The sequence below is a fragment of the Caretta caretta genome, chromosome 5, assembly GCF_965140235.1.
Source record: "Caretta caretta isolate rCarCar2 chromosome 5, rCarCar1.hap1, whole genome shotgun sequence".
Lineage (NCBI taxonomy): Eukaryota > Metazoa > Chordata > Testudines > Cheloniidae > Caretta > Caretta caretta.
Window position 1 is genome coordinate 57,235,927 of NC_134210.1, and position 15,728 is coordinate 57,251,654.

The 15,728-nt window shown below is 43.0% G+C and overlaps 1 protein-coding gene across 1 annotated transcript; it reads right to left on the reverse strand.

The window, feature by feature from the left end:
• Nucleotides 1–10,194: 10,194 nt before the first annotated feature.
• On the reverse strand, nt 10,195–11,921 carry LOC125637223 (uncharacterized). The gene is made up of 2 exons (XM_048851450.2): nt 11,324–11,921; nt 10,195–10,733 (listed from the first exon to the last, which is right to left on the reverse strand). The coding sequence occupies exons 1-2, from the start codon at nt 11,730–11,732 to the stop codon at nt 10,219–10,221; spliced, it is 924 nt and encodes a 307-aa protein (XP_048707407.2). The 5' UTR covers nt 11,733–11,921; the 3' UTR covers nt 10,195–10,218.
• Nucleotides 11,922–15,728: the final 3,807 nt, after the last annotated feature.

A 15,728-nucleotide genomic window follows, 5' to 3' on the forward strand; every position in this document is an offset into this window, starting at 1 on the left:
ATTCTTTCATTATGAAGTATTTTTAGGATAGTAGAAAAGCATTTTAAATGTGTAGATACATGAGATCATCAACCAAACATGATACACACATCTGGAAATAAAAAGAAGGTTTTTCACCCCCCAACAAAAAATGTTTTTAATAAAAGCATTCCCTGTTTTGTTTTCTAAAGCCCAGTGCCGTACCTTTTTAAAGACACTCAAGCAAATTTGGATCCCAGTCATGCTCCCCCTGAAGTCAGTGGCTAAACTCCCATGGACTTAGAACTGGAGCAGGCCCATGGATATTATGTGACTTATTAAATCTAATGCACAAAAAAATTCAAAGTATCTGGATATGTAGGGCTTTGATTGGCTCATGAATGATTTGCCTAGGACACCTAACAATGATCAGATGATAACAGCTTTCTGTTCCTGCAAGTCTGTCTGGGCTTCATCTAAACATGGCATATAGACATAAATGGCTCCCTTTACCAATCTCTGCCAGTTTTCATAAGTGATCAGTCACCATGATTTGAATAGCTTCATGATGATTAAGAGAAAATGCCAGAATCAAGTCCCTGGTTCAATCCTTATAAATTTCAGCCAGGCACTGTCTCAGAGCTAGATCAATTGCTTTAACAGTTCCAAAATATGTTCTTTAATAAATGCCTACAGTGTTAGAAAATATTTGTACGTAATGCACTGTTAAACATCTTTTTAATCCTAAAATAAAAGGCCTGATTTTTAGCCAGGACTTAATCCAGCCTCTAATACTATGGCCATGATGGCATCTCTTTAGATACCTACCTGTCTTGTTTGCCAGTGTAGTTAGGTATATAATGGGTGCAGGTGCAGGCATAACTGAATATTGAGGCTGACCCTGTGTGTGAATGGGTGTATAATGCAATATTTCCAAATTACAATTGCACAGTTGTCTGGGGAACAAACAATATAAACTTGCATATACTTTCCATGTGTGGAAAAATAATTGCACATAAAATGGTGACATTCTTTATATTTCCATGCTGAAGACAGCATCTTTGCCTGTCAAGGGAGTATCAAACCCTATGCTGAGCAAAGAAAAGTACAAAAAGTGGGGAGGATGTCATCTTAGGCAACCGTTATGTACAGATAGAAGAGGCATTTTTCTTGTGATGTAAACTGTACTGTTGGAAGAATAAGAACACAGGTTTCATGGAGGGTGTAATCCATTCCTCTACATGGTCACTGTACCCAAGATCTTCTGCGTAGTCCCTACGCAGGTTAGAAGTGGCGTGGAGGATCTTTTGCTAATCTACCGCACCAGGGGTAAATTGAACACAATCTCAATTTTTTCAGTTTAGACAATGCCAATAAAGGGATCAAATTAATGGTCTATAATGTAACACTCCCACACAGGGGAATAAAGTAGTGAAAAGCGCACCCTCACTTTTCTGCACCCACACTGTGGATAGCAGCAGGGGGCACAGAGGAAAGGAAGGAGAGGCCATAGTAGAGCTCCTACTCCTTATGCAACACAGGTGGGTAGGAAGTGGAAAGAGCCTTGGGTCAATATTCTCAATGCACCAGACAATGCAACTATACCAGCACACTTGTGGATGTATGCTGCATTAGGCACAGTGGCTGGTGCAAGGTATGTCTCAGCTGGAGCAGGGGGAAATCTGGGGGCAGACTGCGACTCTGAGTCACCATCTGTTTCATAGGCTGCTCCTGGTGGGGTGCAACACAGTGCTGCCTAATTCACAGGGCTTGTGGCAAAGCCATAAATTTAGCCCATAAGGATTTGCCTAAAATCCATCTCTGGATTCATGCTGTCACCATATATGTGAATGTGGCTATTGCTAGCTCAGGACTCTTAAAAAAAAATACCTTGAGCAAAATCCTCCCTGAATGGCCTTATGCAGTGTGACAAAAATAGTCACAATACCAGGCAGCATGATCACTCCTCAGAAGTTACATAACAAAGTAAAAGATACAGCAGGTAAGGACAAAAGCGGTTTTAAAAATAGCCTGAAATGTAGCCAATATACAGTTCTAAAAATGTGTAGAAAAGGCAAGCCCCCTACTATGTTTTATGTTCTGCACCTGGAACATGCATAGCAAACAACTGTGGTTACACTGATATGCGCAGCCTCACTTGGGCAATAATTTTCAAGGGATGAACTGAACAATATTTCCACTGTTCTGCACAAATCAGAACATCATTTTTCTCTTAATTATTAGAAATTAATGCAAACCAAATTCCATTATTTAATTCTTTTTGAGATAACCCTGTCACACTCTAGTAGGCCTTGGGCAGTAATACCATGGTGATGAGAATGGTATAATATATCTACGTAGAGAATCAGATTTTTTTTTTTTTTGGTTTATACATGACGATTTCAACAGATGAAATGCAGAATCCTGTTCCATGTGTGAGCTCTTTAAAATAATCTCTCACTTAAAAGGATCCCTGAATAAATGGTCTGTCTGTTTTTGTTTATAGTGCTTATGAAAGGAGCCAGATCAACGTCTTTGGAAATTAAAGCCCTCTTAGTTTATATAGGAAATAATCATACTGCTGCTTTGCAAGACTAGCTCTTTCATAGCAGGTTAACATTGGGTTGTCTCCCTTTAGTAGATGAAGACCTGGAACATTTCCTTGACCCCATCATCTGAGAGTATTAGTGCTTCAAACACAATAGACACGGACTCTCTGTATTTTGGGACATCAACAAATAATGAATGAGCAGTTTGTGTTGAAAGAGTTTTTATCGTTAGGCTGCAAATCCAAATTATTTGTGGATATAATGCACTGGTGCATTTTATATGAGTGAAGAAGCTGAAATATTGCTTATTTCACATAAATATATTAATTTTAATATTACATATTTAAAGTACTCCTTTTGTGGGGAAAAAAGGAGTTTTCTTAGCAGATAATTCTACAATGCTTTAATGGCTACATTTTGCGCCTAGGTATTCTCCTCATGCACCCCCACTTGGCAGATGCAAACACCTGTGTGTACTCTTGAATAAGTCTAACATCTGTGCCCACAAAAGCCTTAGAATTTACACCCACAGAAATGAAGCAATGGAGCCTTCAAAACCCATCTGTCCACCACTTGAAAGTGCTTGCAGGTGGTAGAATAGTGCAACAGTATGTACAGGTATTAGCACATGCAAAGTGTGTGTACATGTATTTTCTTGTGCAATTTTGTATACATGCTGTTAGAGGTTGAAAATCCAGCCCTAAATATAAATATTTTTATCTTGTCACTTAATTCTTTATTGTTATACCTCCACCCACATTCCATGGGCTATATTTTCATCACATCATCTTAATTTCCTTCCATAGTCATTTGCATATTGTGACAAATTGCGAGCACTACTTTGATGGGTTTCACACTTTCCCTTCTTGGGGAGGGTTCAGGGCACTGTTTCTCACCTGGAACTGGAGTACTAACTGCCCCCCTAGTGTCTTAGGAGGGAGTGAAGAGGGAGGGACCAGGTCCTGCCCTCTACTCCAGTCCTAGCCCAGGGGCCCTAGGGATAGCAGTAAACCACTTGAACTAGCTGTTCCTTCCCCGGGCTACTTCCCCCTCCTGCCCTTCAACTTGTGGGGCTTCCTGCCCTCCCTCTGCACAAACCAGGTGTCCCTTTACCTAGGGTCTTGGTCTTCTTAGCCCACCACAGCACTTCTCCAAACTTTCCTCTGCTTCCCTCCAAACTGCTCTCTGCTCTAACACCAATCCAATCTGCTTCAACTCCTTCCCTTATCTGATTGAAGCAGGGGGGTTTTATCAGGTGACTGGCTTCAGGTGCTCTAACTGGCTTCAGGTGCTTTAATTGGCTTCAGGTGCTTTAATTCATAGATTCATAGATATTTAGGTCAGAAGGGACCATTATGATCATCTAGTCCGACCTCCTGCACAACGCAGGCCACAGAATCTCACCCACCCACTCCTGCGAAAAACCTCTCACCTATGTCTGTGCTATTGAAGTCCTCAAATCGTGGTTTAAAGACTTCAAGGAGCAGAGAATCCTCCAGCAAGTGACCCGTGCCCCATGCTACAGAGGAAAGTGAAAAACCTCCAGGGCCTCTTCCAATCTACCCTGGAGGAAAATTCCGACCCCAAATATGGTGATCAGCTAACCCCTGAGCATATTGGCAAGATTCATCAGCCAGATACTATAGAAAATTCTTTCCTGGGTAACTCAGATCCCACCCCATCTAATATCCCATCACAGGCCATTGGGCCTATTTACCATGAATATTTAATTACGAAAACCATGTTATCCCATCTCCTCCATAAACTTATCAAGTTTAATCTTAAAGCCATATAGATCTTTTGCCCCCACTGCTTCCCTTGGAAGGCTGTTCCAAAACTTCACTCCTCTGATGGTTAGAAACCTTTGTCTAATTTCTAGTCTAAATTTCCCTGTGGCCAGTTTATATCCATTTGTTCTTGTGTCCACATTGGTACTGAGCTTAAATAATTCCTCTCCCTCTCCGATATTTATCCCTCTGATATATTTATAGAGAGTAATCATATCTCCCCTCAACCTTCTTTTAGTTAGGCTAAACAAGCCAAGCTCCTTGAGTCTCCTTTCATAAGACAATTTTTCCATTCCTCGGATCATCCTCGTAGCCCTTCTCTGTACCTGTTCCAGTTTGAATTCATCCTTCTTAAACATGGGAGACCAGAACTGCACACAGTATTCCAGGTGAGGTCTCACCAGTGCCTTGTATAACGGTACTAAAACCTCCTTATCCCTACTGAAAATACCTCTCCTGATGCATCCCAAGACCGCATTAGCTTTTTTCACGGCCACATCACATTGGCGGCTCATAGTCATCCTATGATCAACCAATACTCCAAGGTCCGTCTCCTCCTTCATTACTTCTAATTGATGCGTCCCCAGCTTATAACTAAAATTCTTGTTATTAATCCCTAAATTCATGACCTTACACTTCTCACTATTACATTTCATCCTATTACTATTACTCCAGTTTACAAGGTCATCCAGATCCTCCTGTGGGATATCCCTGTCCTTCTCTAAATTGGCAATACCTCCGAGCTTTGTATCATCTGCAAACTTTATTAGCACACTTCCATTTTTTGTGCCGAGGTCAGTAATAAAAAGATTAAATAAGATTGGTCCCAAAACCGATCCTTGAGGAACTCCACTGGTAACCTCCCTCTGGCTTGACAGTTCACCTTTCAGTAGGACCCGCTATAGTCTCCCTGTTAACCAATTCCTTATCCACCTTTCAATTTTCATATTGATCCCCATCTTTTCCAATTTAACTAATAATTCCCCATGTGGCACCATATCAAATGCCTTACTGAAATCTAGGTAAATTAAATCTACTGCGTTTCCTTTGTCTAAAAAATCTGATACTTTCTCAAAGAAGGAGATCAGGTTGGTTTGGCACGATCTACCTTTTGTAAAACCATGTTGTATTTTGTCCCATTTACCATTGACTTCAATGTCCTTAACTACCTTCTCCTTCAAAATTTTTTCCAAGACCTTGCACACTACAGATGTCAAACTAACAGGTCTATAGTTACCCGGATCACTTTTTTTCCCTTTCTTAAAAATAGGAACTATGTTAGCAATTCTCCAATCATACGGTACAACCCCTGAGTTTACAGATTCATTAAAAATTCTTGCTAATGGGCTTGCTTTCATTTCATTTCATTTCATGTGCCAATTCCTTTAATATTCTTGGATGAAGATTATCTGGGCCCCCCGATTTAGTCCCATTAAGCTGTTTGAATTTCTTTTCTACCTCAGATATGGTAATATCTACCTCCATACTCTCATTCCCATTTGTCATGCTACCATTATCCCTAAGATCCTCTTTAGTCTTATTAAAGACTGAGGCAAAGTATTTGTTTAGATATTGGGCCATGCCTAGATTATCCTTGACCTCCACTCCATCCTCAGTGTTAGCGGTCCCACTTCTTCTTTCTTTGTTTTCTTCTTATTTATATGGCTATAGAACCTTTTACTATTGGCTTTAATTCCCTTTGCAAGGTCCAACTCTACTTGATTTTTAGCCTGTCTCACTATATCCCTACATGTTCTGACCTCAATAAAGTAGCTTTCCTTGCTGATCCCTCCTTCTTCCACTTCCTGTATGCTTTCTACTTTTTCTTAATCACCTCTCTGAGATGCTTGCTCATCCAGCTTGGTCTACAACTCCTGCCTATGAATTTTTTCCCTTTCTTGGGATGCAGGCTTCCGATAGCTTCTGCATCTTTGATTTAAAATAATCCCAGGCCGCCTCTATCTTTAGATCCATAAATTCTTCAGTCCAATCCACTTCCCTAACTAATTTCCTTAATTTTTGAAAGTCAGCCCTTAATTAATCTATAGCAAACTTTCTTCCCTCTACAGGGAATAAGGCTCCCTTCTAAAACTCTCCTGCTGCCCTCTGGCCATGTTGTATCACAATATGCAGATGTCATTTAGTGGTCATACTGCCTTATATGTTAGAGATATCAGGTAGCTAGATGTTTAAATAGTACAGCTGTATCTACAAAACAATGGGTACAAAAGAAAGGAGGCTGTGCTGGGGCTGAGATGAAAATCAGATTTTCCTAAGATTTAAATGTGTGTGAAATCCATCTTTTGTTGGTGTATTCCTGATGAAAAAATGTTTGTTTTCATTTTCTGGAAATTAGTGATCTATGGAAGACTGAATATAATTTCCCAGTTCAAGTGTAACAATTATGTCTATGAAATTTCACACTGAATGGCTGACCGTATTGAGGTAATTGATGAGATACAGACCTCAAAAACTGGAAACACTCCACTGATGTTCATGATGTCTAAATTTGGTGCATAATCTTACAGTAGGAGGTAATCCATGTACAAAGTATTCCCCTGGTATCAATGAAGGAAATAATGAAATATTGGCTTTGGATTTATGTTTTCTTATTGTCATCTCTGAGTTAAAAAATCAGTCATTTTAGGACAATGGGAGTTACTTCTCAGCCCATCATTTTTTCCTGCTTGCTACTGGAGGGAAGCCTTGGGTCTGTGTAAAATGTCCTTATTCACACACGGAACGTGGGAGCAATGGGTTGACAGTTACACATTGGGCCTGATTCTCTGTTGCCTTGCTTCTTGTGCAGTCATTTACAGCCATGAAAAGGGAGTGTAAAATGCTACAGTATGGGCTATGATGTGTCACATACAGGATTATGACTTCACTGCAGGATAGGATCAAGCAGGAGGAGGATCTGGGCTAACAGGGAGACTATTTGTCAAATACAAATAATTGAAATATTAGCAAAGGGAAATCAGGAAATGATTAGCTAAATAAACTGCTTTTTGTATAAATAGTCTTTTTTTTTTTAAAGTTAGTCCCTCCCTATGAAAAGTAGTGCACTTAGTGTAGTAACAGTATGCTACCATAATAGGTGCATTACAAATGCCTACATAGTATGACTATTTGCATACCAGCTCAGGGTATGTCTACACTACGGAATTAGGTCGAATTTATAGAAGTCGGTTTTTTAGAAATCGGTTTTATATATTCGAGTGTGTGTGTCCCCACAGAAAATGCTCTAAGTGCATTAAGTGCATTAACTCGGTGGAGTGCTTCCACAGTACCGAGGCTAGAGTCGACTTCTGGAGCATTGCACTGTGGGTAGCTATCCCACAGTTCCCACAGTCTCCGCTGCCCATTGGAATTCTGGGTTGAGATCCCAATGCCTGATGGGGCTAAAACATTGTCGCGGGTGGTTCTGGGTACATATCGTCAGGCCCCCGTTCCCTCCCTCCCTCCATGAAAGCAAGGGCAGACAATCGTTTCTCGCTTTTTTTCCTGAGTTACCTGTGCAGACGCCATACCACAGCAAGCATAGAGCCCGTTCAGCTCACTGTCACCATATGCCTCCTGGGTGCTGGCAGACACGGTACTGCATTGCTACATAGTAGCAGCAACCCATTGCCTTGTGGCAGCAGACGGTGCAATACGACTGGTAGCCGTCATCGCCATGTCCAAGGTGCTCCTGGCCATGTCAGTCAGGAGCGCCTGGACAGACATGGACGCAGGGACTAAATTTGGAGTGACTTGACCAGGTCATTCTCTTTAGTCCTGCAGTCAATCCTATTGAACCATCTTATGGTGAGCAGGCAGGCGATACGGATTGCTAGCAGTCGTACTGTACCATCTTCTGCCGGGCAGGCAAGAGATGAGGATGGCTAGCAGTCCTATTGTACCATCTTCTGCCGAGCAGCCATGAGATGTGGATGGCATGCAGTCCTTCTGCACCATCTGCTGCCAGCCAAAGATGTAAAAGATAGATGGAGTGGATCAAAACAAGAAATAGACCAGATTTGTTTTGTACTCATTTGCTTCCCCCCCTCCCCTGTCTAGGGGACTCATTCCTCTAGGTCACACTGTAGTCACTCACAGGGAAGGTGCAGCGAGGTAAATCTAGCCATGTATCAATCAGAGGCCAGACTAACCTCCTTGTTCCAATAAGAACAATAATTTAGGTGCACCATTTCTTATTGGAACCCTCCGTGAAGTCCTGCCTGAAATACTCCTTGATGTAAAGCCACCCCCTTTGTTGATTTTAGCTCCCTGAAGCCAACCCTGTAAGCCATGTCGTCAGTCGCCCCTCCCTCCGTCAGAGCAACGGCAGACAATTGTTCCACGCCTTTTTTCTGTGCGGACGCCATACCAAGGCAAGCATGGAGGCCGCTCAGCTCACTTTGGCAATTAAGAGCACATTAAACACCACACGCATTATCCAGCAGTATATGCAGCACCAGAACCTGGCAGAGCGATACTGGGTGAGGAGGCGACGTCAGCGCGGTCACGTGAGTGGTCAGGACATGAACACAGATTTCTCTGAAAGCATGGGCCCTGCCAATGCATGCATCATGGTGCTAATAGGGCAGGTTCATGCTGTGGAATGCCGATTCTGGGCTTGGGAAACAAGCACAGACTGGTGGGACCGCACAGTGTTGCAGGTCTGGGACGACTCCCAGTGGCTGCGAAACTTTCGCATGCGTAAGGGCACTTTCATGGAACTTTGTGACTTGCTTTCCCCTGCCCTGAAGCGCATGAATACCAAGATGAGAGCAGCCCTCACAGTTGAGAAGCGAGTGGCGATAGCCCTGTGGAAGCTTGCAACGCCAGACAGCTATTGGTTAGTTGGGAATCAATTTGGAGTGGGCAAATCTACTGTGGGGGCTGCTGTGATGCAAGTAGCCCACGCAATCAAAGATCTGCTGATATCAAGGGTAGTGACCCTGGGAAATGTGCAGGTCATAGTGGATGGCTTTGCTGCAATGGGATTCCCTAACTGTGGTGGGGCCATAGACGGAACCCATATCCCTATCTTGGCACCGGAGCACCAAGCCGGTGAGTACATAAACCGCAAGGGGTACTTTTCAATAGTGCTGCAAGCTCTGGTGGATCACAAGGGACGTTTCACCAACATCAATGTGGGATGGCCAGGAAAGGTACATGACGCTCGCATCTTCAGGAACTCTGGTCTGTTTCAAAAGCTGCAGGAAGGGACTTTATTCCCAGACCAGAAAATAACTGTTGGGGATGTTGAAATGCCTATATGTATCCTTGGGGACCCAGCCTACCCCTTAATGCCATGGCTCATGAAGCCGTATACAGGCAGCCTGGACAGTAGTCAGGAGCTGTTCAACTACAGGCTGAGCAAGTGCAGAATGGTGGTAGAATGTGCATTTGGACGTTTAAAGGCGCGCTGGCGCAGTTTACTGACTCGCTTAGACCTCAGCGAAACCAATATTCCCACTGTTATTACTGCTTGCTGTGTGCTCCACAATATCTGTGAGAGTAAGGGGGAGACGTTTATGGCGGGGTGGGAGGTTGAGGCAAATCGCCTGGCTGCTGGTTACGCGCAGCCAGACACCAGGGCGGTTAGAAGAGCACAGGAGGGTGCGGCACACATCAGAGAAGCTTTGAAAACCAGTTTCATGACTGGCCAGGCTATGGTGTGAAAGTTCTCTTTGTTTCTCCTTGATGAAACCCCCTGCCCCTTGGTTCACTCTACTTCCCTGTAAGCTAACTACCCTCCCCGCCTCCCTTCAATCATTGCTTGCAGAGGCAATAAAGTCATTGTTGCTTCACATTCATGCATTTTTTATTCATTCATCACACAAATAGGGGGATGACTACAAAGGTAGCCCAGGAGGGGTGGTGGAGGAGGGAAGGAAAATGCCACACAGCACTTTAAAAGTTTACAACTTTAAAATTTATTGAATGCCAGCCTTCTTTTTTTTGGGCAATCCTCTGTGGCAGAGTGGCTGGTTGGCCGGTGGCCCCCCCCACCGCATTCTTGGGCATCTGGGTGTGGAGGCTATGGAACTTGGGGAGGAGGGCGGTTGGTTACACAGGGGCTGTAGTGGCAGTCTGTGCTCCAGCTGCCTTTGCTGCAGCTCAACCATACACTGGAGCATACTGGTTTGGTCCTCCAGCAGCCTCAGCATTGAATCCTGCCTCCTCTCATCACGCTGCTGCCACATTTGAGCTTCAGCCCTCTCTTCAGCCCGCCACTTACTCTCTTCAGCCCGCCACCTCTCCTCCCGGTCATTTTGTGCTTTCCTGCACTCTGACATTATTTGCCTCCATGCATTCATCTGTTGTCTGTCAGTGTGGGAGGACAGCATGAGGTCAGAGAACATTTCATCACGAGTGCGTTTTTTTTTCTTTCTAATCTTCACCAGCCTCTGGGAAGGAGAAGATCCTGTGATCATTGAAATACATGCAGCTGGTGGAGAAAATAAAAAAGGGACAGCGGTATTTAAAAAGACACATTTTATAAAACAGTAACTACACTCTTTCAGGGTAAACCTTGCTGTTAACATTACATACATAGCACATGTGCTTTCGTTACAAGGTCGCATTTTGCCTCCCGCCACCACATGGCTACCCCCTCAACTCTCCCCCCTCCCCATGGCTAACAGAGGGGAACATTTCTGTTCAGCCATAGGCATACAGCCCAGCAGAAATGGGCTCCTCTGAGTGTCCCCTGAAGAAAAGCACCCTATTTCAACCAGGTGACCATGAATGATATCTCAGTCTCCTGAGGATAACACAGAGAGATAAAGAACGGATGTTGTTTGAACGCCAGCAAACATACACTGCAATGCTTTGTTGTACAATGATTCCCGAGTACCTGTTACTGTCCTGGAGTGATAAAGTGTCCTACCATGAAGGACGCAATAAGGCTGCCCGCCCCAGAAACCTTTTGCAAAGACTTTGGGAGTACATCCAGGAGAGCCGCGTATGCCAGGGCAAAGTAATCCTTTCACATGCTTGCTTTTAAACCATGTATAGTATTTTAAAAGGTACACTCACCGGAAGTCCCTTCTCTGCCTGCCGGGTCCAGGAGGTAGCCTTGGGTGGGTTCGGGGGGTACTGGCTCCAGGTCCAGGGTGAGAAACAGTTCCTGGCTGTTGGGAAAAGCAGTTTCTCCACTTGCTTGCTGTGAGCTATCTACAACCTCATCATCATCATCATCATCTTCTTCGTCCCCAAAACCTGCTTCCATGTTGCCTCCATCTCCGTTGAAGGAGTCAAACAACACGGCTGGGGTAGTGGTGGCTGAACCCCCTAAAATGGCATGCAGCTCATCATAGAAGCGGCATGTTTGGGGCTCTGACCCGGAGCGGCCATTCGCCTCTCTGGTTTTCTGGTAGGCTTGCCTCAGCTCCTTCAGTTTCACGCGGCACTGCTTCGGGTCCCTGTTATGGCCTCTGTCCTTCATGCCCTGGGAGATTTTGACAAAGGTTTTGGCATTTCAAAAACTGGAACGGAGTTCTGATAGCACGGATTCCTCTCCCCAAACAGCGATCAGATCCCGTACCTCCCGTTCAGTCCATGCTGGAGCTCTTTTGCGATTCTGGGACTCCATCATGGTCACCTCTGCTGATGAGCTCTGCATGGTCACCTGCAGCTTGCCACGCTGGCCAAACAGGAAATGAGATTCAAAAGTTCGCAGTTCTTTTCCTGTCTACCTGGCCAGTGCATCTGAGTTGAGAGTGCTGTCCAGAGCGGTCACAATGGAGCACTCTGGAATAGCTCCCAGAGGCCAATACCTTCGAATTGTGTCCACAGTACCCCAAATTCGACCCGGCAAGGCCGATTTAAGCGCTAATCCACTTGTCAGGGGTGGAGTAAGGAAATCGATTTTAAGAGCCCTTTAAGTCGAAATAAAGGGCTTCATCATGTGGACGGGTGCAGGTTTACATCGATTTAACGCTGCTAAATTCGACCTAAAGTCCTAGTGTAGACCAGGTCTCAGAAACCTATTCTATACCCTATAGTGGCTGAAACAATGAAAGGGCTGGGTTTCCTTGTTTCACCTGAAGCCAATTTCTGTAAAACAAAGTCACAGAATCTGTTTTTTAATCTTCTATATTTCTATTTCCATTTCTGTTTAGGGTAATAACCACAATGACATACAGGCACATTTCTTCCAGCTGTATAGTCAATTCCACTGTGGCTAGGTAGCTATGATTTTTCTTCTTCTAAGAAAAATTGGACCAAAAAAGGAATGCCATATTTGGCATGTTGCAATTTAGATGCTGAAATGAATCCTGTCCTTGAGTAGCAGACACTGGAATCTACACATTGAAATGCAAGTGCAGTACACCAGCTTGTCTCTTTTGAATAAAATCAATACGTGCAATATTGACTGTTTCCAAGTATAGAATTCTACTGTTATCATTATAAGAGCATGAGATAAAAAATTAAAGTTCTAACAAATTAAAGGGAAATTTCATTCAACCACAATCCCATTTTTTTCACCAAAACTTGGTCCAAACTCTTAGAAGTACTTTCGCTGGTGATGCTCTCAATTGTTTTTAATATAAATTAGCTATTCATTTCTTATGCTTTGAATATTTAGGCCAAAGTGTCAGGAATTGGGATGTGAACAGTCTGACCTAGTGATTAGAGCCAAAAGTTAGCTTAGTGATTGGAGCTGGGTACAGGAACTGGGAGTCAGAGCCAGAGTCAGGAACCAGAAGGCAAGCCACTCAACAGAGCTGCAGTCAGAAGATGAACAATGGCACAGGACTGAAGCAGGACAAGAACAAGGCAGGAGCAGGTCTGGAGGAAGGCTTAGAACAAAGCAGGCACGGAAAAGATCTCAGCTGCAGACAGACACATTGAGCCAGACAGTGACACCTCTGCTGCTGAGCTTAAATGCAGACTAGTTGGCTCTTTGCAGCCAATCAGTGGGCCAGACAATCAGGCAATTCTGCCACAGCCTAGCTGGGCTTATTAACTGGCCTGAGGGCTGAGCCAGCTAGCCTCAGGCTCAGCTAAGGGAACTCAAGCCTCAATATCTTGACAGAAAGATCAGTTTCCTCAAACATTTTGCTATGCAAACTACACAGGAATATTTCCATCATATTCGGTAATTCTATATCAAATATACTTGTGATTCCAAATTGGTCTGGCAACATTTCAGCAGAATGTAACCAAGAAAGTCAATGTTAACGCTGTGTGGGGTTTATTGTTTCCTGTGTGCTCTAAAGCAATCAAACAATTCTGCAAATATTCTTCAAAGAATACATCTAAAATGTTACTTCATTAAACATCTCCTTGGCCCTCATTCTATTTTCCACTTTGAATTGCTGCATTTAGTTTTGAATGACCTTTTATAGCAGTAAGATTTTCTTAACTCTTTGATCTACTGGCACCTAGATGAAAATAACAGAAGGGAAAAACAAAAACGCATGCTTTGTAGGTTGCCTTATGTAGAGAAGAACATGAAAAGGAAATAAGTTATCTCATTAAACAGATTAGACATTGTTTGGTGTTCCCTTTATCCTCTTAGCATGCTGACAATTAATGTTATACACCAGTACACGTTCGCTTTATGGCTTTATGATAAATGAAATAGGGCAAATTTTGTTTTCTGATCCACTCCTATAACTCTCATTTACAAAGGGGGCCATGCACATGTATCTGAGGTGAGACTTTTCACTTTTTTCACCCAATAATAGCACAAAGATAAATAAGTATAGGGCCAGATCCTAGCATTACTCATGTGAATACTCCTTTCACAGTTGCATAGGGTTAGATTGGCATCTTGACTAAAGAGAAGTATGCATTTACAGCAGTGGTGGGCAACCACAGGCTGCAGGTTACCCATCACTGATTTACAGTCACAGTTAAGTTCCTTATTCCACAGGAGAAGTAAGATTCATCAGCCCATTTCTTGGAACTTATTAATATTTATTTTTTGTATTACCGTAGTTAGTACCTAGGAGCCCTAGTCATGCATCTGGATCCAATTGTACAAACACTGTACAAACATAAATTTACTTTCATGGTTTTCTTTCCCATCTGCACAGATTCAGCATAGGACAAAGCATTTAAAGTCATGGTGAGGGGAATATAAAGAACTAAGTCCACAGGGGATGGGGAGTAGTGGCCCATTGGTGGTTCTGATATTGTGACCTGCAATTTGCCTGATGCCTCCTTTCTCCCTGGCATGGGCATAAAAAACATACGAATGGTCATACTGGGTCAGATTAATGGTCCATATAGTCCAGTATCATGTCTTCCAATAATAAGCAATTCCAGATGCTTCAGAGGGAATAAACAGAAAAGGGCAATTATCCAGTGATCCATCCCCTGTCATCCAGTCCCAACTCCTGGCAGTCAGAGGTTTAGGGACACCCAGAGCATGGGGTTGCATCCCTGACCATCTTGGCTAATAGCCATTGATGGACCTATCCACCATGAACTTATCTAGTTCTTCTTTGAACCCAGTTATACTTTTGGCCTTCACTACATCCCCTGGCAATGAGTTCCACAGGTTGTCTGTACATTGTGAGAAGAAGTACTTTCTTTTGTTTGTTTTAAACTTGCTGCCTATTATTTTCATTGGGTAACCCTTGGTTCTTGTGTAATGTGAAGGGGTAAATAACACTTCCTTATTCACTTTCTCCACATCATTCATGCTTTTATAGACCTCTATCATATCCCCCCTTAGTCATCTCTGAACAGTACCAGTCTTTTTAATTGCTCCTCATATGGAAGCTGTTCCATACCCCTAACCATTTTTGTTGCCCTTCTCAGTATTTTTTTCAGTTCTAATATATCTTTTTTGAGATGGGGCAACCAAAACTGCATGCACTATTCAAGGTGTGGGTGTACCAATTATATAATGGCTTTATGACATTTTCTGTCTTATCTATTCCTTTCCTAATGATTCCTAGTATTCTGTTAACTTTTTTGACTGCTACTGCACACTGAGCAGATGTTTTCAGACAACTGGCCATAATGACTCCAAGATCTCTTTCTTGAGTGGTAACAGCTAATTTAGACCCTATCATTTTGTTTGTATAATTGGGATTATGTTTTCCAATGTGCATTACTTTGAATATATCAACAGTTATCAACACTTACCTGCCATTTTGTTGCTCAGTCACCCAGTTTTGTGAGAACCCTTTGTAACTCTTCACAGTCAGCTTTGGACTTAGCTATCTTGAGTAATTTATTATCTTCTGCAAACTTTGCCACCTCACTGTTTACCCCCTTTTCCAGATCATTTATAAATATGTTAAACAGCACTAGTCCCATTACAGATTCTTGGAGTACTCCGCTTTTTACTTCTCTCCACTGTGAAAACTAACAATTTTCCCCTACCCTTTGTTTCCTATCTTTTAACTAGTTACTCATTTATGAGAGGACCTTCCCTCTTATCCCATGACTGCTTACTTTGCTTAAGAGCCTTTGGTGTGAG